The sequence below is a fragment of the Leuresthes tenuis genome, unplaced genomic scaffold (assembly GCF_036924035.1).
Source record: "Leuresthes tenuis unplaced genomic scaffold, fLeuTen1.0.hap1 SCAF_3, whole genome shotgun sequence".
NCBI classification, from domain to species: domain Eukaryota; kingdom Metazoa; phylum Chordata; class Actinopteri; order Atheriniformes; family Atherinopsidae; genus Leuresthes; species Leuresthes tenuis.
Window position 1 is genome coordinate 27,371,767 of NW_027325357.1, and position 24,972 is coordinate 27,396,738.

A 24,972-nucleotide genomic window follows, 5' to 3' on the forward strand; every position below is an offset into this window, starting at 1 on the left:
TCTGCATCAGTACTTTTTTGGTGTTGGCAAAGCGCCAACAGAGTGATGGGAACCCATATTCTCAGCCGCCATTTAACACCATTTAACCAAGCATTTAAGCTTCAGCTGTCTAATCAAACAGATCGTGTTAAATGAAGCTCTGCCGAGCCACGATACGGCAGACATCGAAGTGGACGTGTAAACAGTGAACACTGTACATAACATTCATTATTTCAAGTAGAAGGTTTATGCAAAAATAAATAAAATTCTCCTGTTATGATGTGAGATATATTAAAGAATATGCAGGGCCTGTAATCTGGTGCTTAAAGGGCTTTATTACTGGGATTTGGATTGTATTCATGCAGACCCCTGTGGTGCACTTTCTTTTCATATGACAGACACAGAAGCCCCTGTAACCCAGAGCGGTGTGAGAGAACGAAAACATTATTGAAAGCCATGAACACGCAGTTCAATTATTTTCAGTTCAGGCAAAGATGACAGAAAAAGCTCATCTGATAAGGCCAACTGTCTGCAATAATAAATCTGACAATTATTTTTCCAAAGAATCGCGTATACAGTATAGAATGTTGTTTTTCCCTTTCACACAGTCTTGGACTGCAAGCTTCACGGGTTGTTCCATGTCATGTTGATGGGGGAAAAGTTGTTCTACATTTTCCACTCAGAGAGAGCTCCAAAGTATGAAGGCAGATTTGACTTGGCCCACATTGCTTTATTTCCCCTCCAGCGTTGGGCTTCTGTCCCCTCTGAGCTTTGGCTAAGTAAGGTTGAGGTTCAGACCGGCCTTCCCACAGAGAGCAGCTTTTAACCTCCTGCCAGCTTCATCAATCTCAGGATGGTGTGATAGCTCCCGAAAGGGGGCGGGGATTAGCAACAGCCCGGTCTGTAAATCAGGCGAGCTCTGAGGGGGAGGCCCTCAATGTTACGGGTCCAACAGGCACCAGACCCTCTGAGTTCAATGTAGACATTATCACTCGCAGCAGTTAAGCTGCGAGTGGACCTCCCTCAGCCAGATGGCTGCGTTGGGCCTCAATAAATATTTTAGTGGGGGAGAACAAATTAAATCACAGGGCAAATGATCAAGCACGGTTTGAACAAATTGTAATCCATCTAAGCTGGTGTTAAGAAGGTAAAAGATTTTGGCCAGCAACATAAGGTAATGTGAAACATTCTCTTGTGGGGATTGTAACATCACCCCCCCACCCACACTCCTCTTAACCAGGCCAATTCCACCAACACAAGCACAAACCAATTAGTGCAAAGCCCCCACCTTTTGATTTGAATTTGTTTCCCCAACATAAATCACTGCGTCTGGGAAAGGCTGAAACAAAGGAGAGCCCGAGGCATTCTCCTAACTTTGACACATAAATCTTACGTTGGAACCAAAGTCAATAGGCATGAATTGTGATGGAGTGGGATTGATGTGCGCAGCGCACTTAGTGTCCTGTAACCTCGGTGGAGCTGTAGGTGGGTGTTGCGTAGAGGTCACACGTTGGTTTAGAAAGGCCAATATTGAGTAAGAATTAATATTGTTTGGCGTGGAGGAAAAGTTCAGAGTGCACGCTCGGGCAGGGACAGGATGGAAAGGGTGACACCGCCTCTGTTGTCCTGTGGCCAATTATTCAATTAGAACTCTTGAACAGGAGTTTGACCTCTGCGTTTATTGAATTCTTTGAGGCAGGGGGACAATTAGAAAAGAGCAGGAGTTGGATTTAAGCTCCGCTGTGAGGAATTGCTTGTCTTAAAGACGCTGCATTGCTGGTTCGGGGTGCGCTGCAGTAGTTACTGTACGGCCCATATCTGCTGCTCAACAACACATGCGCCTGCTTTGAAGCTAATTGGATTCCTATCACCACTAGAGCACACACAGCTGCTGGACCTCATGACCTTATGGCGCTCCTGCATGTTAAAGCACTTCTGCTCCGTACACGAACGCCACAGGACTCCCTGCGGACCTCACAAGCTCAGATTTCTCTAAAACTCTTAACGTTTGCCTATTATCACTCTATTTTGTTATTATTGGCTGTGTTAGCTGTTGAGCTAATTGCTCCAGCATGACCTGCTAAGCTGGGTCAGAGCCAATATGAGGAAGACTAATGAACTAACACCCAGAGGGTTTACAGAGCATCACTTCACACTTTACAATTCCCCTTTTCACCCTCCTTTAGTTCAGCACCCCGACCTTTTGCTCATTATGGTCCAGACTTTGGCCTGTGAGCTGGAAAATGATGCAGCGCTCTGTACTGTACAACCTGTCGAATGCGGATAGCTTACTCCGTCTGACTCCTAACTATGCATGCTTTTCATGTCTTTGGCTACGTCGGCTGCAATGATAGATTAGATTGTGGCTGCGCAGATCAAACGAGCACAGCGATTAAATCAGCCTAACTTTATTGGTAATTTTGGTGTCGATTTCAGTCTTGGCTGGGTTTCAGACTGAATGCCCCTTTTGGGGGTAATGTTGAACATCTGTCATACATTGATAAATCCACAGGCTGCTCGTATATTTGTTTATTTAGATACTAATTGTCTCATAGAAATATTCTTTGTGCAGCGCCCCTCCATCGACAACACAAGACTCTCAGCCGCCGGGGAAAAGGACGATGGGAGACTTTAAAGTGAATATTTCCTTTGAAGATTTTATTTTATTTATTTGAAAACCGAGTCCCTGCCGGTGCAGTGAGAATGTGAAGTGTGCGCTGGCGCCCGGCTGAGCAGAGAGCAGTCAGTCTCAGTCACGGGGGATTTGTCATGTTTGGGGTTTGCCTTTCTGTCTGCCAGCAGGTGGGTGGATTCATGGGGCCTTCTCCATCTGTGCTGCTTTCACAGGTACGGCATCTTCAGCCCACTAGAGAAATGAACTGAGGACGCAGAGGAGAAGGCTTATTTGTTGAGAACGTCCATCATCCTGCAGTGAAATCATGAGGCTACAGAGGAGTTCGGGACTGCCCGCCACGCTGATTGTGGTCACCTGCTTTTGTGCCTTTCATGCAACTACAGCCATTGATATCCCACTAGAGGGTGAGTCTTTATTGCGTTTTTATACATCACAGAGTCACACATTTCCACCGGATATGCAGGAAGGTTTGCAGGTGATTCAGTGACTGTTACAGTGAAACGGGCAGCTCACTTCAGTTTAGGAATGACACTTGTTACTTACACTGAACTGTGGAACATGAGTTCAGAGTAATTAAAGCCGTTCTGGTAGATATTTGTATAATAACAGCGAGTCAGCATGAAGAAAACAGTAATGAGTTATCAGCTCTGTCTGCATTTCTATCAACGCAGCGAAATGTTTTGCTGCTCAGGAGCCAGATGTTTCCCTGAAAATCTGCCTGACAAGAACTAAATTAAAACTGCTGAACTTTGAGTGTCTTCGCTACATTGAATTAATTTTAAGACTTTTCAGATTGAATTTAGGCAATGGAAGCTGGGCCATATCTCAGCTTCATACAGGTGTAGAATGCAAAAACGCATAAATCTAAGTACATCTACATATAGTGCAGTATGCAGCGTCCTCCATGGTGTTTTCTTTGAGTTCCCCTCTGCCTCTTAGTGTAAAATTCTAAATCAAACCATTCAGACAGGATTAAAGTGCACATTCCAGACTTTAATCAACTGAAATGTTTGAAAAAGTCTTTAAATTAAAGCTGATATTCAAGGACAGCAAAGTAACTGCCAAACAGCTGTGATAAAGCAGCACTGAGAAGCCGTGTGTCACAGAAAAGTCAAAGTGCCTGTTTTTGCATCTATTCTGAGAACCTTTCACTTCTTTTTCACTTTGAGAAAAACTAACTTTTTCACCTTGCAGTTGAAACCAAAAGGAACTTCCCTTTTCTGCCTCTCAGTCATCTCGGTCACACGCACAGCCGAGTCGGTTCCATCTCCACTTGGCCATTTAACCGGGCCAGCGTCTTTGTAACACGATGCATGAGTGTGACTGAGTTATTGGCTGAAGCGTGTGTGACGCCTTGAATCTGTGTGGGAGAAACGTTCTGCTGTTTCTAACGTTCTCTGTGGGAGATCATTGTTCATGTAAGTATTCCGGAATTCAGGTTTAAGGTGCAAAAAGATGGAACTTAGGCCCATTTGAGTCCAGTTGAGTGTATATATGCAGCGATCAGATCCCAAACTGTATTATCTGGGTGTGTTAGCTTGATTTAGTGCATGTTCACAAGCATCTTAAAGCCCAGTTTTAGTCACATTATGTCACATGAAACACAATATTGTGTTTCATGTGAGTGTGCCTGCTGCCTGTGTTATCTGCACAGGAGCACATGTTATATGATGTTTATGGTTATTTTCAGGCCACTTGGCTTCAGTAAAAGGCATCATGGGGGGTGTCTCATAGAGTTATTTCCAGCCTTTGACAGTTCACCCTGTCAATATGTTCAGCTTGTTTACATATTGTGTGTGAGATGAGTGTGTGTGGCGGTTTGTGTCGATTTTGCAAGGAAACAATGTATGAGAAATAAAATCTCTTTGTTGAGCTATGTACAATATCTGAAGACAGTTTTGAGAACCATCTATACCCGGTTCTGCACTTCCTTGGTGCTATATGATATTCTGATGTTCCCCACTCTGCTCCACCAAACTGCCTCTTAACCAGTACGTGGTAAAGCTGCAGTTCGAGGTTCGATCACTCCAGCAGAAAGAGGAACAGCATGGAGTCTGTCTGGCAGCCTTTTGCTTTGCAAAGCTGTCGCCAAACCAACTAAAAGCTGAGATTTATTTTTGTTCTGTCCCTTTTTTTCTGACGTTGTGTCTGTGCTGTTTGTCTGTAGCCACTTGTGTTAGCAAGCCTGAGAACCTGCACGGTGGTCCAGTGATGTAAAACATCACGCGTCTCTCGCTGGAAACCCTGCCTGCTCATTTCGTTCCAGGGGATGAAGAGGGTGGGCTGCCTGAGTGTGGAGTTCAGGGACAAGTCATTGTTGTTATTACAAGTCTGAGTCTATGCTCTGGCTTTAATGGGGAGTCAGTGCATATCTGTATGTAGTGAAGAATCAGTATCAGCTACTCCAAGAAAATCATTGATGAAGCAAAGAAAGGATGAATGTTTTACAGTCCTTTATTGTCTGTTTTTCATCCACAGAGAACTTGTCCTTGGATTAGTTTTTATCAGAGAGAAAGTGTGCTGAATAATTTACAGGGAAGTGAATCGCACCACAGAGAGCAGTTACACTTGTTCTGTAAGCTGAATATATTCACAGCAATCATCCTGTTTGAATCAGGGTTCTGTTTCTTTTTGTGTTGGATCTCCGTGTGTATCCCAGTTTCCTTGGAAACGCATATCAAACCTCTCCCTCTAAATTATTCAGAAATCTCTCGAGTGCTACATTAAAAAAAAAACAACAACAAACGAACAAAAAAAACCAACCACTAAACAGTTCAGACAGGTTTTTGGCATTTTGGGGCTCACTGTCAGAAAATCTGAGTTCTGCCCTCTGTTTAAAGGGATGTTGTACAGAGAATACTTGTGACAAGAAGGGGGATTATTCCCAAACTGCTGACTGTTTTTCTTTTGTTTATTTCCCCCCCCGCTGCCATGGATTATATAGTTTTGGGTCACGTCAACAGTAAGTTCACTCCGCCGTTGTGTTGCTGGTTTTAGAACTCTGCAGCAGCTTCCATATGTTCTGCACCTCTGTCTCACGTGGCATCAGTCATGACTCCATAATGCTGGTAATTTGCTTCTAGGACCCATCCCATCCCAACACATGCCATAACCACAGGAGACTCATCAAGATTACTGCAGCAGAATAAAACCCGTCTAACTTCATTCGTTTCACTGTAAGGGTGGGCGAGCTGGACATAAGATAAGGATGGATAAGAGGATAAGATTCACAGGATAAGATCCTCTGAAGATTTGTTTTGGGGCAGAATCACCATCCACGGTGTGAATTATCATCTCCCCACGTAGTCGGTTCAAATCATGATCGCGTTATTAGTTGTGTGCATGGCTCCTTGGACGAGTGACAGCGACGGAGCTCCTATCAGAGCGCACAGGTGTTTCCTCAGGAAACAGGAGAGAAAAGTAGCGGTGGATTCTAAGATTAGAATCCCCTGAAAGTGAAGATACTGCAGCATTTACAGACGAGAATACCTCTGATAACAGAAGACCAGACAAATGACTTCTTTCAAACGTGCATCTCGAATTAAACCCACACACGTTGTATTAAAAGGGGCAGCATTAAGTGTATTCTACATCAAGCTAAATAAATTCTTTTAAGTTATTAACATATGAAGGGAGAACTTAAACAGAGAGCTTTTAACCAAAGAGTAGCTTGAATACGGAGGAGAAAACTTACTCTGACCTCTGCACGGGCAGCTGGCCTGTAAAGAATCAATTAAGGGCTTAAAGCGAAGGCCGACACGGCACTGGAGACGCAGCTCGTGTAATTAACCCGCGCAACTAGTGTAAACTCACAACAACGCTTCTTTCATGACGGCGATCCGCTCCTGTGTCCACCGTGCTGTCGCCACGATAAGTTACGGCGCGCCTCTGAGGCGCATCCAGCGAGCCTGGTCCTAACCAAACATCACCGTGCTCGCTTAACTTAGAGTTGGGAAGTTTAAACAGTTATTGATCTGTTTAAGGATGTGATCTGAATAGTGCGCCCGAGTTAAAGTCACCCATGATTTTGTCCGAACGCCCACCCAAAGCTTTCATCTTTCCAAACCGAAGCAGTGCCTGTTTTACAGATATTCAACTATCGTCATTGTCAATACTGAACGTTTTTCATGAGATTCTGTCTGTAGACTCATACTGTGATAGACAAAAGAGTGCAGTGGTTCCCAACCTGTAGATCAAGACCCTCCAGATGGCCACAAGTTGATCGTGAGCAGTCAAAAATGGATTTTTTTCCCCTCATTAATACGAATAAGTTTAAGTATCAGTATGTTTGGAACAATCAAAATGCAAAGTCACAGTTTCATAGTTTTTGAGGGTGGGTCACAATCTGAAAAGGTCTGGAACCGCTGCCGTAGTTCATGTGAGATCATTCTGAAAAAGCTCTCTGTGTGGATGCCCACGCTGTGTCTCTCATTTCCACGCCTGCTTGTCTGTTTGTTGCCCAGTTGAGCAGCTGCCCACCATCACAGCTCAGTCTCCCAGCTCTATCATCGCCTTCCCTTTTGAAGAGAGCTTCTCCATGACGTGTGAAGCCAAAGGCAATCCCGAGCCAGAGTGAGTACTGAGTCCTCCAACACTTCAGATGAGAGAAGGGAAGAATAGAGAGCTTATTAGCAGCCAAACAAACGCCACATACAGACAACGCCACTTTACCATCAACATGTTGCGTTCGGGCGCTTTGAGGTTGAACTTTGGGAAGTGAGGGGGGCTGCAGTTTCATCTGAAAGACGTGACATCTCAGTAACTGCTTTCTTTATGTAGATTCAGATGGACCAAGAATGGCCAGGAATTCGACCCCTTTCAAGACCCCCGCCTGATGAAAGAAGAGAATTCTGGGACCTTTGTGATACCTAATAATGGGAACCTAACAGAGTACCAGGGAACCTATCGCTGTTCCGCCTCAAACAAACTGGGGACCGCCATATCCAAGGAGATTGAGTTCATTGTGCCCAGTGAGTAACCTGTGTGTGTGTGGGGGGGGGGGGTGCTCTGTTCAGAATTGGCAGCCCCCTGCAATGATTCTACCTCTCCATTGTGAGCATCTGATTGTATTGGAAGCTGCTGAATGCTCTGACCCTCACAGCATCTCAGCATCACAGCATTTTTATCCCCCATGTGCGATTAAAAGAGTAAATCCTCCCCAAAAAAACAACTAAATAAATAAATACATGAAATCTGCTCCTGAGGGGATCTGGACTCTATTGGCTGGGCGGCAGCCACCCAGCGGAGGTGACCGGGCCTCACACAGAACTAGCAGTGATGTCTGTTTTCTTTCTGCAGGCCTTGACTGAAAGGAGTGCTGAATGATACTGTACAGAGCTCAGAAAACACATGCTCCGCATTTAATTCAGGAAAGATGTTACCGCCATCTTCTGGTGGAGAGGAGAATTGCAACATAGATTGTATTCATTCCTGTTTGACTGCAAGTTTTTTCTTTTTTCTTTTTGTTGTTGTTGTTTTTCCTCCTAGATGTTCCAAAATTCCCTAAAGAGACTCTTGATCCTGTTGTGGTGGAGGAAGGCCAGCCTTTTACCTTGAAGTGTGACCCACCTCAAGGCGTTCCTCCTCTGCAGATCTACTGGATGACTATCAGTAAGTGATACATTATCTGTATGTGCTTATTCATGTTACGTTGTATTCATTAATATTTAGAGAGCAAAATGTGATAAAGCTTCATCATCTTATCCTCTGAATGACTCCCCTTAAACGTGAGAGATGTGAATGTGTGTCAGCTGTTACAAACCCCTGCGGAGCGGACTAACGCTTATCTGTAAATCCCATTTGAGAGCTTCACCTTGCCACAGGCATGAAATGCACCAGGCTGACAAAATGTCAGAATGGATATTGAATTATTGATTAGTAAGTGTGTAATTATGATGTCTGACTGCAGCGTTGATAAGGTGCTAAAACAAGCAGGAAATATAACAGATAAAACACTGACATCTAAAGCTGCTAAAAAAACCAAACTGAAATATGTGACTGAAATGACCACCATCACCTCACCGCTCAGACCTCCAACACATCGAGCAGGATGAGAGGGTGTCAACGGGCCTGAACGGAGACCTTTACTTCTCCCACGCGGTGGAGAAGGACAGCAGGAGAGACTACTGCTGCTTCGCTGCCTTCCCAACGATACGAACCATCGTTCAGAAGAACGCCATGTCTGTCATCGTCAAAGCGAGTAGGTGTCGAGTCGGCTTCTTTGTCTTCACCTGAGTTCTGTTTGCCTTTGGAACCAGCATGATGCCGACTTTGATTGGTTTTCCGAGCGCCGATCATTCCGAGCACGCTCACTGATGCTCACCTTCAAAGTGACGCTTCAGAAGCCATCTCAGTGTCGTGCTGTCTTATTCTCATGCATCTTTTGGTTTCTTGTTGATTCTGATCTTGGTGTTTTTCATCATGCATCCTCATTGTCATCGTGTTAATTTATTTTTTTCCTTTTTGCCGTGTGTGTCATCCACCATCATGTCAGGAGATAAAGACAGTCCTGAAAGTGGTAAGCGTGCCGTTTCAAGAGTGCATTTCACCAGCTGTGTTCGGATCTGATCTGATTCTCTGCAATTCTGTCTCAGCTAATGCAATTCTGGAGAGGAAACCCTCTCTTATGACGCCCTCTGGTGCCAGATCCGAGATACAGCTGGTCAAAGGAGAGGACTTGAAACTGGAGTGCATTGCACAGGGAATGTGAGTAAATACACATCAGTACACATTTAATTTTGTCTGATTTGAACTGATTTAAATGAAAACCCAGTTTTGGATGTTGCACATCGTATTTGTCCTGTATTTAGCTTTAGACTCAACATTTGTCCCATCTTTTTCAGACCTACTCCAGAGGTGGAGTGGGTGAAAATGGGCCACCAACTTCCCGAAAAAGCAACAAAGGAGAATCATGGGAAGCTGCTCAACATACCAGGCGCCGAACAGGGGGACAGCGGGAAGTACATGTGCAAAGCTAAAAACCCACTCGGAGAAGACGTCCATTACTTCACAGTGACAGTCGAAGGTAACAGTTGGGCAGAGGGCTGTAAAGCCTGCAGTGCTGTTATCATATGAAACTTAATTGAGGTTATTGAATAAATGAAGCATATACTGATCTCTGCTATAAGAACAATAAGTTTAATGACACAGCATTGAGTGTTCCATTAAAATGTGGTTTGGGGCTCTCAGATCTTTGACTCGTAAAGCAGATTAAGCAAAGTTACTTTGGGAAAAGTATTATGATGGTCACGACGGGCCGTGTGGTGAATGATTAAATATTAAACGGAATGAATGCAGCTCTTCCACATTATCTTTAGATGAATCTGACTTTTTGGATGATAATCAGTTTGACAGGAAAGATTAAAAAACAAAGCTTTTCTCTCCTGTTTTGCTTTTTTATGAAATGTTGGACAACTTTATGTGATTAATCTTCACTTGAAACCACACTTCGAAGTTAAGTTGGAGCAACATCTGATATCTTGGTAGATATGGAAAGATTGGAAACGACTGCATTTAATCTTTAGCAGTTTGTTGAATTTCTCAGCTCGCACTCATCTTAACTCTCTCTGACTCGTGTCTAAAAGCTGAAGTACAATATTACCTTCTGAAAAGCAGCGAAGCAGAAATATGAAGTACTTCAGTAAATATACTTACTTTACATGACTCATCGAGTGCAGTAAAGTGTAGCTGAATCTGTGGATAAATGAGAAGAAACTGCACATGTAAAGCCATTATAAAGCAACACTTGTTTAAAAATAAGGCCTTTGCTGAGGGAAAAAGGTACGGCAGACTTCAGAAGTGTTTACTGTATTGTGCTGACAGATATTCTGGTGAGAAGTGTCCCTTTGTGGATCCATGTCTGCACGTCATGGACAGTAAACGCAGCCTTCGTTTGTACTGAATAGTTCCCATTCATTAACTGGGGTTGTATGCTCCCTCTGAAAAGGTTTACTGTCTCCTTTATGCTGACACCAAGCTGATAACATCCTGCTGACTGTGTGTTCCCAGAGCCTCCAGAGTGGCTGTCGGAACCGGAGAGTCAGCTCAGTATGATCGGCTCCGATGTGCTCGTCAAGTGCTCTGCCAGCGGGACCCCAGAGCCGACCACGACGTGGAGGGTGAACGGTGTTCCTCTGCAGGGTCAGTCCCACCGCACTTCCCCTCATCGCCTCATTTTCAATTAAGGAAAAAACAAACAAAAAGAAACTCAAAAGTGGAAAGGAAAGTATTCAGGTCAAATACTCTTTAAACAGAATTCCATCTATTTAGAAACATGTGAGATTTAGTGAGTGAACACGGTCAGGAGAGACTATCCAGCTCATCGCGTTGCCCATCTCTGCCTCGTGTTGATGGTTCAGAGTTTACACTTTAATCCCTGTCTTCAATGGACAGTGTTAAATCCACCGCACATAGCCAATGAAAACACTCCAAAGTGTCTTTGTGCGTTGGAGTCCTGCTATGCTGTGGTCCTCAGGGGAGCACTGCTCCTGTGGATCCTACCAGGCCTCTTGAAAATGTCCAGGTCATGGTAATCAGAAGAGCTTGAATAAGGGCAACTGGACTTCTTTTTGGACCTTGAAGACATTTCACCTCTCATCTGAAAGGCTCTTCAGTTCTGAATCAGATGGTGGAGAGTGTCAGCTTATAAGCAGAGAGGGTGGTTACAGTCACACTCAGGACTCAGCAGTGCACCTGCATTGCAAGGAAAAAGGACAGTAATGTACACATTCTGGACAGATGGTTGAAGAGAAGAATCAAGGAAGCCATCTATGTTAAGCTGAAAAAAACCCATCTTTGAACAGAGAGGTGGACTCAGGATCACCTTCGCAGCACCTACAGTGCAGCCCTGTCTCTCCTCCCCAGGCAGTTTCACAGTCATTCACACCTTCCATCCTGTGAGCAAAAGTCACCCTTTCAGGCAGGTAGACGGTTCAGAGGTGATAATGGCTCTAACGACAGGCACATTGGTCAGGGGGGGTTCAGTGACACGTGAGACCTTAATGACCCTCTCTGCTTATAAGAGAGGTGAGAGGTGAAACGTCTTCAAGATCCAAATAAGTCCAGATGCCCTCATTCAAGCTCTTATGATGGCCCCTTCAACGTGAAATAATGAAAGGAAAAGTATTCTCTCCATACATGAGTGAAGCAGTCTCAAGTGTCTGTTACTCAGGTGTGAGGAGCCACTAACCTCGTATGTGAAAAGCTCAGCAGGGCTCTGGAAGGATGCTGAGCAAAATCTAATAGATTTCTGATCTGATTTCTCCCGTTGATGTTAATGCTGGCCAGAGACAACAGGAACAAAAACCCGAGAGAGTTAGAGGTTTTTTTATTAGCTCTGGCTAAGATAACATGTTACACTTTCAAGCAGAACTGTTATTGCTGAAATTGCATTGTGGGTGATACAGGCTGTGGGTCTTCACGAGAAAAATGCTTTGTTTTAGGTTTGGGTTGTTTTTTCAGCTTTCCTCCACATCAGTTCACTCCGATTTGGAGGATAGAAAGAAGTTTACATATGCAGCTAACTCTGATTTAGATCGACTTTTTAATGCATAAGCAAATTCAGACCACTTTGAATTGATTGCAAGCCATTAAGTTTATTTTTATGTCATTGAATGGTCAGCGGAGGTTCAGAGACACGAATGCACACAAAAAACAGACCAGGGATACCCGCTGAAGGACAGAGCAAAGAGAGAGACGCAAAGAATGTGACAACAATGACGTTATGTACATACATGGACAGCAGGGTGACCGGAGGTGAGCTGTCATGGAAGGTCACCAGGCAGCCGAGGCTTAAGGGTGTAAAGTGTCAAGTCACCGTATCGTACTCCCACCTGTTCTGAGCAGGTCTGTTGTTTCCACACACCCTCACTTCTAACTTCAGGATAGTGTGTCGGCGCCAAATGTTCAACATATTTGCCTGCTGCATAATTAAGAATAAAGAACTCAAATTTCACAAGATGCCTCCTTTGTCCCAGCATGCAACGCAGCGCACCTTCACACTCTTCAGCATAATTAAAGGGATGGCTCAGAGTCAGCCCTTGTTCATTAAAAGTTTCATGTGTGCGGAGAAGACATTCTAATTTTTCTCTTCTGGGTTTCAAAGGGAGCCAATAAAGAGAAGCTAAAATTGGAGAAATATCATCTCTCCTGCTAATTCTCACCCGAACTCTCGCCACAGCATTTCGGATCAGCTGGAGGCTTTTTAATCTAAGTGTATCTAAAGGGGAGAACAGTAAGTACCTCCAGTGTGGGGCAGAGGGGCTGTAGGCCAGGGGCTCATCCATTTAAGAAGATGAAGCAGTGTTTAATGAACAAAATTCACAAGAGCCAAAGGAAGAGAGACCCATTAGAGTGTTTGCTTTGTCCAAATGAAAGAGAGTGCAGTATTCCTTCTTAAAACCAGTATTTCAGAGCAGGAGTTAATCAGTTACCTCAGTTAACTGCAGCACTTACTCGTTAGTATTATTCCCATTCTGTTGTTGAAGTTTGTCAGTTTCTTTCTTCAGAAAGCTTTATTTAAGGGCTTGTTGTTGACACTGCGTGGTCCACCAGCTGCCACTGGTTTCGTCATCGTCTGAAGGTGAGCGAAGCCCTGGCGCTCAGCGCTGGGTCCGTGAGGAGGGGCAGATGTTGGACAACACCACAAAATGGAAACTCCCAATTTGAGCCGTTTCTGTTTTAACGGTGATGATCTGAAACATGTGTTCGTGTTTTGTCTGTTGCAGAGTCCCCAGCAGCCAACAGGAGGGTGTTTGATGATACCATCATTTTGCACAATGCCAAAGCGTCTGACAGTGCAGTCTATCAGTGTGAGGCCTCCAACAGACACGGAACGCTTCTGTCCAACGCAAACATCATGATTATGAGTGAGTACGACAAGCTGCTCTTTCTGTGAGCCGCAGTGTCCAGCGCTTCTGTCTAACCGCTTCCCCAAGTTCACGAACATGCGATCAGACTTTAAAGGGAGTCATTTAGAAACTGCTGACTGATGTGTCAAGCCTGAGAGCTGCCCCGATGCTGGCATGCGCCCATAAAGCAGTGATGAGCCCGGGGGCCGAGAGCTGTACCATTTTATTTAGACGAGCGGCTCTCTGCATCGAGAGACGAGCTCTGTTCGCAGCTGTTTATATGCTAACAAGTTCGCCCTATATTCAGCACATTTTCAGTGCCATAAGACAAACATGTGCTGCCAGAGAAGAGCAGATAAAATTCCAAACAACAGAAGGTAGCTTTTTGCCGCTCTGTGCAGACGTGGGGCGTTTGCACCCTGTGACACAGGAGTTAATAAAGCTGGACAGTCTCTGAATGCCGAGTCCCTGTTGCTGCCTCAGTAAACAATTAGCAGAGACAGCCCATTTTAATGCCAGGCTTTGGCTACAACTGATAAGGTGCTTGTGCTCGGCTTAGTCATTATTCAGTTGTTTTCTGCTTTGATTTTATTTTCACATTTCTGAAAACTTGACAGCTTAGTCATTTCTTTTTCATTACACAAAGGAGCCTTCGATTAACACTCAGGTAAAGCAACAATCCTGTCACTTAGTCAGCCCACACTTAAATGCAACATTTCAGTCCTGTTTTATCGGCTTAAAACGTGCTTTTGGCTGGTAGTTTTAGTTTCAAGCGGCCTCAGACTGATGAGGGTTATTCTGCTGCCTGTTTTTGCAGATCTACAGCCGATGATTTTGACCAAGGAAGGGGAGGATTACTCTGCAGTGGAGGGGAAAGGAGTGATGATGCACTGCAAGGTCTTCAGCTCTCCTCCTTCCACAATCACCTGGTAAGTGCATGGTTCCCTCCTGGCTCTGTACACCAGCAGAGAGCAGTAGATCTCAACTGCTTGATGCATATTGTCTCTTTCTGTACAGGGACCTGCCATTTCTTTCAAAGGAGACAAATTAGCACTGTCACTGTCAACTCTAACCTTCCATTCGGCCACTTTTTGTCTCTTCATTGCTGCCACAATGTAGTTTTTATTCATTTAAACGGCAGCTGTTTTTATATTTAATGTTGACAACTCCACTGCAGACCTGAACGGGAGTTTCTTTTTTTCCAGGAGCAAAGATAACTCCTCTGAGTCCGTCGAGGGGCCCAGGTTTACAGTCCATGACAACGGCTCGCTGGAGATCTACAGCGTGGAGAAAGGCGACACGGGACAGTACATGTGTTTGGCTAAAAACACGGAGGGATCGTCTGCCATCGACGCCACGCTTTATGTGAAAGGTAAACACTTTTATCATTAAAATGTTGCAGCAGCTCGCAGTGCTTTCAGTGTAACTAACTCGCCCTTCCTGTGGAAGATCCCACTCGAATAGCTGTGGCCCCAGAGGGCCAGCAGATCTTAATAGGTACCACAGCTCAGCTCTCCTGCCTGGCAGAGTACGACGAGTCCTTCAGCAACGACTTTGAGCTCCTGTGGGAAAAAGATGATATGGAGATAGCCCTCAACTTTACAGAGAATTCAAGGTAGGATTTGGGTTATTTGCTCTTACAGCATTGTGGATTTATGCCAGCCAGAAAGTTGTTGTTCTTTGCAGTTTGGTCAGTCGCTGCGGTTTGCCTGTGTTTCTGTGAACAGATACTTTTTGGATGATGGTGTTCTTCACATCATCAACGTGAGCCACAGAGACCAGGGTGTGTATACATGTGTGGCAAAAACCCCGGTGGACCAGGACACGGCCTCAGCTCTGCTCATGGTCTTAGGTGAGTTCACATTTGAGCACCGTTTCTTCTCCACGTCAAAGGCTCAGGGATAGGTTTCATGGCATCGAAATGTCAGAAAATGCTGACCGAAGCTTTATATGTGCAGTGGCATGTCTGACAAGCAGATATCCCAGATATTGTTGACGCCTCACAATCGAACAGATGCAGTGACGACCAATACTGCGATTCAGCTCGTTCCACATCCTCTGACTCTCGGGACGATTTGATTGAACGTTTGTGGCAGTGGCCTTTTTCTTCACGCAGAGATTGATGTACTTGTGATTTTCCAACGCCGCGCTGTTGTGATGATTTTCAGATGTCCCTGATGCACCTCAGAGCTTGGTCCTGTCTGATCACAACAGAAAAAGTGTGAAACTGAAATGGATCCCAGGGGACGATCACAACAGCTCAACCACAGGTAAAAAGAAGCATCCATGTGTGCAGGTGTCAGCACAAACAGTACGCCCCCGCCTCCTGCCGGGAATGGTGTTAAAGTGACGTACACACTTTTGGGCATCATGCTGCATGAATAATAGATTTGTTTGATACCATCTTGTACAATACGTATTCATTATTGATTCACCCAAGCATGAAGCATGATTTGTCTCCCAGAGGAGCGTTCTGCACAGCTGGGGGTTAGATAAGCAGCCCTTTGGAAGAAACAGTGCGAGAGCGCTCTGATCGTCTTTATGCCTGTCAACAGAGTTCATTATCGAGTATGAAGAAAGCAAGTGGGAGCCAGGCAACTGGAAGGAGCTGCTCCGAGTGCCCGGGAACCACAACTCAGCCGTCCTCAAGCTGCACGGCCACGTCGACTATCGTTTCCGCGTGTACGGTGTGAACGCTGTAGGGGCGGGGCCTCCCAGCGAGTCCACAGAGACTTACACAACCCCCTTGAGAGGTCTGAGCTTTACCCTCTTTCAATGTTTGTTACACTTTTTGATAAGGTCCTCCAAGCCACTTGAGCTGCCAACACCACTGCTCTGTGAACTTTAAAATACTCAGACCTGCCACATAATTGAATCCACTCTTGTTGAAAATCTCCTCTCGTGTGTGGCTCTTTCACAGGAGATTTCTTCCACTAACAATGCTGACAAAATCTATATTCTTTTTTTCTTCTTCTGTTGTTGTACAGCCCCGGACAAGAACCCCGAAAATATCAAAATCGAAGGTCATTTGCCACATGAAATGAATATCAACTGGGAGGTACGTCTGGTCTTTTATTATCCTTTTTATCCACAGAGAATTGTTCACTTCCGCGACACTTTTGTCAGTTATGGGATTTCTCTCAGAGAACGCAGATGAAGTTTTATCAATGTTACCAATAATCTAAGAAATAGAAAGTGGCTGTCTTTTGATATTTCATTCTGCAGCTCAGATCTTTAGAAAAGCCCCTTTCTGGGATCCCGCTGAATAGGTTTTCTGGTTTTCTTTGATTAGACAGAGAAAGGAAGGCTGTGGCAGGAGAATCTTCTTTTAATGTTCACAGTAATACATTTGCCTTTATTGTAGAAAGATGAATCTCTCTTTCACTTATTATCTGGTCTCCTTGTCATTGAAACGTAGCCTCTGAATCCTGGATTCACGATCTCTCTTACTCTTAATGATTTGCCTTTGTGGATAATGGATAATAATCTCATTCTTTTTCTCACGGTCTGACTTCTGTGAGAAGAAGAATCTTTTCATATACTGTGTCTTAGCAAGCTGTGTATCAAATAAAAGCCTTGCTTGTGGACTGGGTCAATTGTTCCATTGTTTTATGTTCCAAGTACAGCTCGCTGGGCTTGCTTGTCATTTTAATCCCACAGAGGCAGTTGACACTAAGTGGTGAAATACAGCAAGCGTCTTATGCAACTGTTAAAGTCTCAATGAAACTTTCCACGCCTTGATTGTTGCTTTTCACTTTTGCTGTCCCCTCACTCCGTTGTTCAGCCCCTGCGGCCCATTGAGCAGAACGGTCCCGGTCTGGAGTATAAGCTGAGTTACAGACGGCAGGATGTGGAGGAGGACTGGAAGGAACACACTGTGAAGAGACACTCGTTTGTGGTCAGGAACACTCCCACCTTTGTGCCATACGAAATCAAGATCCAAGCCAAGAACCATCAGGGCTGGGGCCCCGAGCCCACGATAGTGACCGGCTACTCGGGAGAGGACTGTGAGTAGTCATCTGTCTTTAACTGGCATTTTGTGCTATTCTGCAAGCAATGAATCAAATGGCAGTACTGTAACAAAGTGCTGATCCACCCCTGTGTTCCTCATGTTTTGCTTCAGACTTTCTTCTCCTCTTTTAAAGTGCTTAAAAGCAGCACTTCTCCAGCCTTCCTGAAGGACTTTCTTTTGGACATTGGCTGCTTTTTTTCCCTCATTTTCAGCCTTTGTACCTGTCACATAACGCTGACCTCTGAATCATACAAGCATAAGCAAGCCACCAAACACAGGCTTGAACCAGCGTTATGTTCACACACGAGAGAACCAATTAGTATCCTTTGGCACTTTGTTATTCGCTGTCTGTTGCAAGGACATCTTCTTTAGTTGTATCTGTGTAAAATGGCAAACTGAACAGCGGTTCCTTTCGCCTTTTGTTGCACCGAGTTGCAGCTGTGTGGACCAGGCTGTTGTCTAAAGTGGGCAGTTTCACACCCATATCTGTCTGAAAAGTCAGAAAGCCCAGACCAGAGCAGTTTAGACCTGGGCTGCAGCATCTGTAGTTTCTCAGCAGAACTCACGCCTGCACAGAAGTTTACTGGCTTTGTTTTGTTTAGCTTTCTTTTGGACTTGTCCCCATGAAGCCACCTCAGGTTATGACACTTTATAAATGTTGTGTGCTTACTCCAGCGTGGTGAAGTTTTTACCCTTTAGCTCCACTGTTGAATCCTTCTACATTACTTGTGGTTGTTTTGTCCTCTGAGTCCTTTCCGCATTGATGTTAGCGTAAACAGATGGTAGTTAGTTGTAGTTTGTCCCGTTTTGGCCGATCATTTCTGTCTGACTGAGTGAATAAAAGCTTGTTTTCAGAATAACTCACAACAGTAAGGTTAGAATACTGTGCTTGACTTACTTGCAGCTTGCTGTTGATTCTAATGTGTGTTTGCCTTCCCAGTTCCCTCCGCTGCGCCTTTTGATGTAGCCGTGGAGGTGAGGAACAGTTCAGTGGTCAGGGTTACCTGGACACGAGTACACAGAGACAAGATGAATGGACATCTGGGAGGCTACAGGGTAATACCTCAAATACACAGCTTTGCTTTTAGACACAGTTTAAAAGGAATGGCCCTGACCTTGCTCTGAACGTTGGCTTCTCTCGCTCTGCTCTGCCGGCTCATTGTTTTCCTGCTCACGTCACCAGCAAAACAACCCACGACAGACAACTCATTCAGCATTCCCTCGCACATATGCATATGTTGGATGTTCAGAGGTTTTTGTCCGTGTGTCTCCTTACTTATTTAGATAAACTGGTGGCGTCTGCGCAGTCTGGTGGACTCGAAGAAAAGCCATGGAGACAAACACACACTGACGATCCCGGGGGATCGGAACCACGGCACAGTACCGGGACTGACGCCCTTCTCCGAGTATAGCCTCATTGTCATGACCTTCAACGGGCGGGGCAACGGTCCAGGCAGCCATCCTGTCAACTTCAAAACCCCAGAGGGAGGTAGGATTGTGGAAAAACAGCATGGAATGTATTGATTCACAACTACTGAAGAGAAAACCTAATAATAGCCAAGGAAACTGGGTTGCTGCTTATTGTGTGTATGTCTTTCTTTGCCCCTGCAGTGCCAGAGAAAAATCCAGTCTTCAGGGTCACAGAAGTACAGAGGCACTCTGTCTCTCTGGCCTGGGCCCCGCCGCTGGAGCCTAATGGGATTCTCACAGGGTACCTCCTCGAGTACCAGCTTAGTATGTATATATTGATTCTTAATCAATTTAGACACACTAACGATGCTACAAAGAGATCTTTTTTCCCCTCTGCGTGCAACAGTAACCACATATCAGAGTTCTTTGTAGTTTTTAATACACAGCATCTGTATGTGCAGCGCTTCGGGAGCATCTTGTGATAGAAAAGCTGTATCTTTGGCCTGCTGGAGACGCAACTCTAATAAGGCTGGGTTCAGAGTGTGAAGAAGGGAAAACCTGTCAGAGTGAACATGTCAGCCTGTGTGTCCCAATCATGCGCTGTGCTGACCAAGGCCGCTGTGTCGCAGGCTGCTGGGGTGCAGTTTTACTGACCCCATCATGTCTGCTTCCGCACAGCTCGCAGTCCCCGGGGATGTCATCACTGGACACCTCCCATGTGTGCACATGCTTTGCCGTGCCTCCCCTTAAACAAAAGTCATAACAAAGATAATGAGTCACTTCAACTAACTTCTTAATGCAGCACTTCCCGGCTAATTGAGTTTGATTCGGTGGCTGCACAAGAGGGATGAATGTCACACAGGATTTCAGGAGAGGACGTTTCCGGTGCGCTACAGCAATTAGGCTGATGAGCTCTTTGAAGTGTGACTCTTTTTCTTTTTCCAAGTCCCCTTGATTGAAGTCACGTGTAAAATGTTGAAGATATTGCTGCCAGCTGTTAGTTTGTCATCAACGCCACCAGCTACAATGCAGCTGTTTAAGAGCTGCGCCCATCCTCACAGCCTCAGGTTTCTGTGGACGTTCGCCTGGAACACGCTGTTTAACACGCTGAGCACGCCAGATTCACCACAGGCTGCAAACTGTTAAACTAACCTGCTTTGATGTAAGACATTCTTTGTGTGTGTATCAAGTTGTTTCTGAAAAGGATCAGCTTTCTAAGTGCCCTACATGTCAGGGATACAGAACAGCAGATGTTACCATTGTAAGACTTTGTAGTAGTGATCAAAGTGGTGTACTATACTCATACAGATGCTCGTATATATTTTTCTCAGCTTCCTTTTTTTAAATCGGCATCCTGTATGGTTATGCAGATTTGATCGAGGCCCATTTCGAACACATAAAGAACATTGTAGTTATAGATTGTACTGCTCTGAATTGAAATTTTGGCCCAAGTAGGAGGTGGAAATGACCTTGGCTTCCATTCGTTCTGTTGCCTGTCGAGTTCTACTCAGATTTCAGTGTCGCAGACTCTTTGTATGTTTCACGCTTTGCACTGCCAACCATACTTGGCCTACTAGGCTGAAGAATACTTGGAAATGCTGTTGTTTGTAGCGAGTATAAGAGCCAAAGTCTGCAGCCCTCAGCCAGTTCACTCTATAAGATGGTGTGCACAAGCTGTTGGGCTAAAGTGTTTTTGGAAAAGGGAGAAAATAATGCATCAGTGTGGTGGAAACATAATGGTCTCTTCTCTGTAGTAATATGGTTGGCGTAATTTACCAAAAACTGTGTTCTTACCTCTTGAAACAAAGCCAAACTAAAACCATAATTTCTACTTAGAAGGGGCGGCATCCAGGCTGAAGGAGAAGCACACCGATACATTCTTGTCATTGTTTCTGTCGCCTCCTTCCACAGAGACGTAGCACCTCTCTCACAGCAAAGGTCACCTCGGCACCTGCTGTGTTTGTTTTTGTTACACACAACAGAATTGCCACCTCCCCTCCTACTGGGCTGAGTTATGTGGTGAAAGATGAGATCTCATCGCAGCAAAGACAAGAAGCAGACAGCAAGAACACGATGAATGTGCAGGACGTAACCTGCTTTTTAGTTTCATGCAAATGCCTTTTTAAAGGGGCATCGCATCATAACAGAGCCTAAAAAGGGAATGTGCCGTGCTCAAAACGTCAGCAAATGATGAAAACCTGATGCGAAAGTCCAGCTGATTCGTCTTTGTTGAGGGCTGTAAAGTGTTGACCTTTTCTTTCCTTTTTTGTCTTTTAAAAAAACTAGTCAACGACACGGAGGAAGTGGGGCCCGTGCAGACCGTAGACATCAGCAACCCAGACACCACCAAGTGGGTCCTGCGCGGCCTGGAGCCTGTGAGCAAATACAAGTTCTACCTGCGCTCCTGCACCTCGGTGGGCTGCGGGCCTGTGGTCAGCGAGGAGTGCACCACCATCCTGGAAACGAGTGAGTCACGGGAGGCCGACAAAGCCGGCCAACTGCGTGGTGTGGCCCTGGTTAGCTTTGCGTGTCGTTCTCCATACGAGCAGAATTGCCTCGGGCCGGTCGAGGCTTCGCGACGCAGCCGGTATACGATTGACATTAAACCAGTGCAGTGTGAGAAAATCCTCAGCAGCAACGCTTTTCATATCTCTATGCAAGTCGTTTTTGTGGCTAAACAATGTCATGTGGCTGCAGCGGAGGTTTTCATTTGTCACTGTCATGAAAGAACAAGTGATTATTGATCTGACATAGTGTTGGAACCACGAAACAACCAGCAAAGGGAGAACAATGCTTTGAGCACCAAGCAAGCTGAAGCTTTGGAGACTGAAAAGGAAAATAAAGAGTTGGTAATTATAATGTAATTATAAGTAATTATAATGAGTCGGCTTGCAGCATGTAATCTTTTCTTTTCAAGCGAACAACGTGCCTCAGCTGACTGAGTTCGGTTCAGTCAAGACGCTTCAGTAATACAGTCCAGGCTCACCTCATGTTGAGCTTTTTTGGCAGCGGTGTTCTGAGCAATTTAGCTACAAATGAAAAACAGGAAGCTGGTTTCACTACAAGTGTCAGTAAACGGAGTGCGGCGACAGATACTAAGAGTATAAATAGCTGCATGGTGTTTTTATTCAAATGTGCCCCCAAGAAATTTAGTATGCAGGAGCTGATGATGCAGCAATTACTTAGTGTTTACTAGAAGACTTCTCACAATCACTGAAAGATACTTAATTGGCTCTCGGGGCTGTTTATTTGTATGCTGAAAAGCCAGTCTAAGTGATTACAGGGAGAATGGCTTTTTCTTTTTTTCTTCCATGTAGTGTTTTCATGTAGCTTTTGGCCGTTATCATGTGTGCCGGAGAGAAATGTGTTCGTGGTGACTCTCGTTTCGCAGTGTGTTCTTCACACATCAGCGTTGCTGCTCTCTACGCTTCCCTTTCATACGCCGCTTCACCCTGCATCGCGTTCATTTTTGGCTTTGATCATACAGTGTGGGTTGTACATTTGTCTTTGACTGTTTATGTCTGCTTGGCCATGCAATGCTTCCTTTGTCTTTTCTTTTCTTTCGTTTGTCCTGCAGCTTCCATTCTGGCTTCCACTGTTGGTCCCAGTATGTCATATATGTTTATGCCGAAAGCAGCATGTCATACCAACACGCTCCAACAAGCTGCTCTGATAGACTTTACTTTTTTTCTGTAAATGTGGCCCACGTTGGTATGACATGTTCCGTTTCTGTTGATGATTTTAGATAGTGGTTGCATGCCTTAGATTTAGCGGTGTGTGTGTGTGTGTGTGCTAAAGGCCTGATTCTCAGACAGTTGGATGCATTTTATTGAACATCTCTGAACACACAGCTCCTGCAGATAATTGAGCGTGTCTGCTGTTTGCTCTCGCCATCAGCAGAGAGCACTCAATGCCTCCTTTCATTAAAGAATGTCATCTTCCTCACAGAGAAAGTTTGTGGCTTCCTCTCTAATAGTGATGGTAATGAGTTACCTAATTATGAATTCATATTAATCTTGGCTCATTAGCAGCCGTAAACGAATGTTGACTTTTATCCCATAAAACGGCAGACTCTAAGCTACATGTTTAGCTCGAGCTGAGGTCATAAATGATGCTTTCAGAGCCAAACCTGGGAAGATCATCAGACATCCAACATGAGCCTCCTTGTGTATGATTTGTTTAAAAGGGATTTAATCTCCTCTTAAATCCAATTAAAAACCGCCGCATCTCACCCGAAGTGCAAACATGAAACGCAGTTTTTAGGCTGTAGTTGTGTAGTCACTAATTTTAGCTGAGAATAGCATGTGTGCTAACAATAGAGACGTAGCTCCTGAGCTCTCATTCCAGTTGATAACCGCAAGATGTGTCTTTGTTTTCCTTTTTTTTTTCCTTCAGGCAAGTCAGCTTCCCCCTCTCCTCCAAGCACTCCAAAGTCTCAAGTGACCAAACCCACTCGTTCCACCATAGGTAGAGCCGCAGCCCTGCTCTGACACGATTAGCACGAAAACACACAGAAAAACCCAAAAATAAAAGCAGAATGACGTGAATTCAAGCACATATGGTAGCCACAGGAGTCGAAATCAATGAATAACACAAAAGCAAAGTTTGTTTTATTCTTTCCTGTAGCAAAGAGATGGGGTGAACGTTAACAGCTGTATTTTACAGTTAGCTGGGTTTAATATCTTTGCTGTACCGCGGGGAAATCTAGCATGCACGATCTATACCCCGATCCGGCAGTGTGGCTGCAGAGTGCAGTCACTTGAACAGGACAAATATGTCTAATTGTAAGTGATTGATTTGCTGGGCCCCAGTCCCGCCTATACACAGCAGTGTATTGACCCAAGAGTCACCTGAGATTTCCATGTAATCATCAATTGGGTAAACAGCAACACGGCTTGGGGACAAGATGTTGCCTGGGGGGAGGGGCTGCATCTTAACGGAGGGAAAGCGGTGAGGAGAAGCGTCCTTCCGGGCTGTGTCGGGGAGGTGTGAGCTCATACCGGGAGGGTGATATTTACAGGACACTGAGATAAGTGGAGGCAGTTGAAAGCTCCTATCAGAATATTTCCTGGCCCTGCTTTTCCACAAAAAAACCCTCTGACTTTGAAGGGGCTTCTTCCAGGGCTCGAGCAGCTGCTTTGTGCAGCCTTTAGTAGCAGGCTGAGGAAAGAGGTGACAATACGCAGCAGCCAAGCTCTGGGATATTTTTAGTCTGGGTGCGTGTGCCAGTCGAAGTCATCACACAGTTTCGATGAGTGGAATTACGATGGTCGCAGACTAATCCATCAACATTAGCGAGGGAGTGTCAAAGGCAGTGGTTGGGATGGACAGCTCAGACGCAGGTGTCCTTGTGAACTGAATGATCACCTGAGCAAATAACGCTCCTGAGCTGGAGACGTAGGGGGAGATTTGCATGTTTGCCGTGCTGGAATGAAGTGGATCGTGCTTTGTTGACCAGCTTAGAATGCCGCTGTCCAACGACACGTTTCCCATTCTAATGATGCACATCACTCACAACACACGCTCTTATCATACTCCTATATTTCTACACATAGATATACACGTATATCTGCATACATATAAGGAACATTATCTTAGGGAGGTCAAGCTCAAAACAAATCATATTTGATGTTATTTTCAAACAAAGTCATCCTAAAGTACGATTCATGAAGCTCACGAATGATTTGAGAACATACTGGAAATGGATGATTATTGGTATTTTCAGGAGCTGAGCTGAAACAGTGATTCAACTGACCGAGTTTAAAACAAATGTAATTATCTAAGTCGTATGCATCACATTCGTTCGTGTTTGGGTTTAAAGCGAATGATCGGACGACCAATGAGGCGACGACCACGGTGCAACAGGAAGCCAATGCTGCACGAAGCCTCTGAAAATGGGACCGTTTTTAGACCCAAATTCGAACCCTTTTATCAAACTATAGAGATAAACCTCCAACAGAAAAGGAAATATGGATGAAATGAGATTAAGAATATTAAAATGAAGATGTTATACAGGTAATTGGCGTCATCGTTATATTTCAGCAGTATATAATAGTTTATCGTGTTGTTTTGATCATTTATAACCAGGT

The 24,972-nt window shown here is 44.8% G+C and overlaps 1 protein-coding gene across 8 annotated transcripts in view; it reads left to right on the plus strand.

Annotated features, from left to right (window-relative positions):
* Nucleotides 1-24,972, plus strand: part of chl1b (cell adhesion molecule L1-like b) — a 55,883-nt gene that overhangs the window by 25,122 nt on the left and 5,789 nt on the right. For 4 of the 8 annotated variants that reach the window (XM_072382864.1, XM_072382865.1, XM_072382859.1 and 1 more), the window contains exons 2-24: nucleotides 2,827-3,018; nucleotides 5,559-5,576; nucleotides 7,078-7,186; nucleotides 7,394-7,584; nucleotides 8,102-8,224; nucleotides 8,643-8,813; nucleotides 9,108-9,131; nucleotides 9,208-9,319; nucleotides 9,457-9,638; nucleotides 10,622-10,753; nucleotides 13,339-13,479; nucleotides 14,279-14,390; nucleotides 14,667-14,833; nucleotides 14,911-15,076; nucleotides 15,189-15,313; nucleotides 15,630-15,731; nucleotides 16,017-16,214; nucleotides 16,449-16,519; nucleotides 17,246-17,468; nucleotides 18,414-18,529; nucleotides 18,758-18,962; nucleotides 19,085-19,207; nucleotides 21,170-21,349. In XM_072382864.1, the coding sequence (XP_072238965.1) occupies nucleotides 2,919-3,018; nucleotides 5,559-5,576; nucleotides 7,078-7,186; nucleotides 7,394-7,584; nucleotides 8,102-8,224; nucleotides 8,643-8,813; nucleotides 9,108-9,131; nucleotides 9,208-9,319; nucleotides 9,457-9,638; nucleotides 10,622-10,753; nucleotides 13,339-13,479; nucleotides 14,279-14,390; nucleotides 14,667-14,833; nucleotides 14,911-15,076; nucleotides 15,189-15,313; nucleotides 15,630-15,731; nucleotides 16,017-16,214; nucleotides 16,449-16,519; nucleotides 17,246-17,468; nucleotides 18,414-18,529; nucleotides 18,758-18,962; nucleotides 19,085-19,207; nucleotides 21,170-21,349 (3,091 nt within the window). In that variant the 5' untranslated portion in view covers nucleotides 2,827-2,918. Of the gene's footprint in view, nucleotides 1-2,826; nucleotides 3,019-5,558; nucleotides 5,577-7,077; nucleotides 7,187-7,393; nucleotides 7,585-8,101; nucleotides 8,225-8,642; nucleotides 8,814-9,107; nucleotides 9,132-9,207; nucleotides 9,320-9,456; nucleotides 9,639-10,621; nucleotides 10,754-13,338; nucleotides 13,480-14,278; nucleotides 14,391-14,666; nucleotides 14,834-14,910; nucleotides 15,077-15,188; nucleotides 15,314-15,629; nucleotides 15,732-16,016; nucleotides 16,215-16,448; nucleotides 16,520-17,245; nucleotides 17,469-18,413; nucleotides 18,530-18,757; nucleotides 18,963-19,084; nucleotides 19,208-21,169; nucleotides 21,350-22,460; nucleotides 22,491-23,278; nucleotides 23,351-24,972 lie in introns of all 8 variants that reach the window. The other 4 variants (XM_072382866.1, XM_072382861.1, XM_072382862.1 and 1 more) reach the window with 4 other exon arrangements.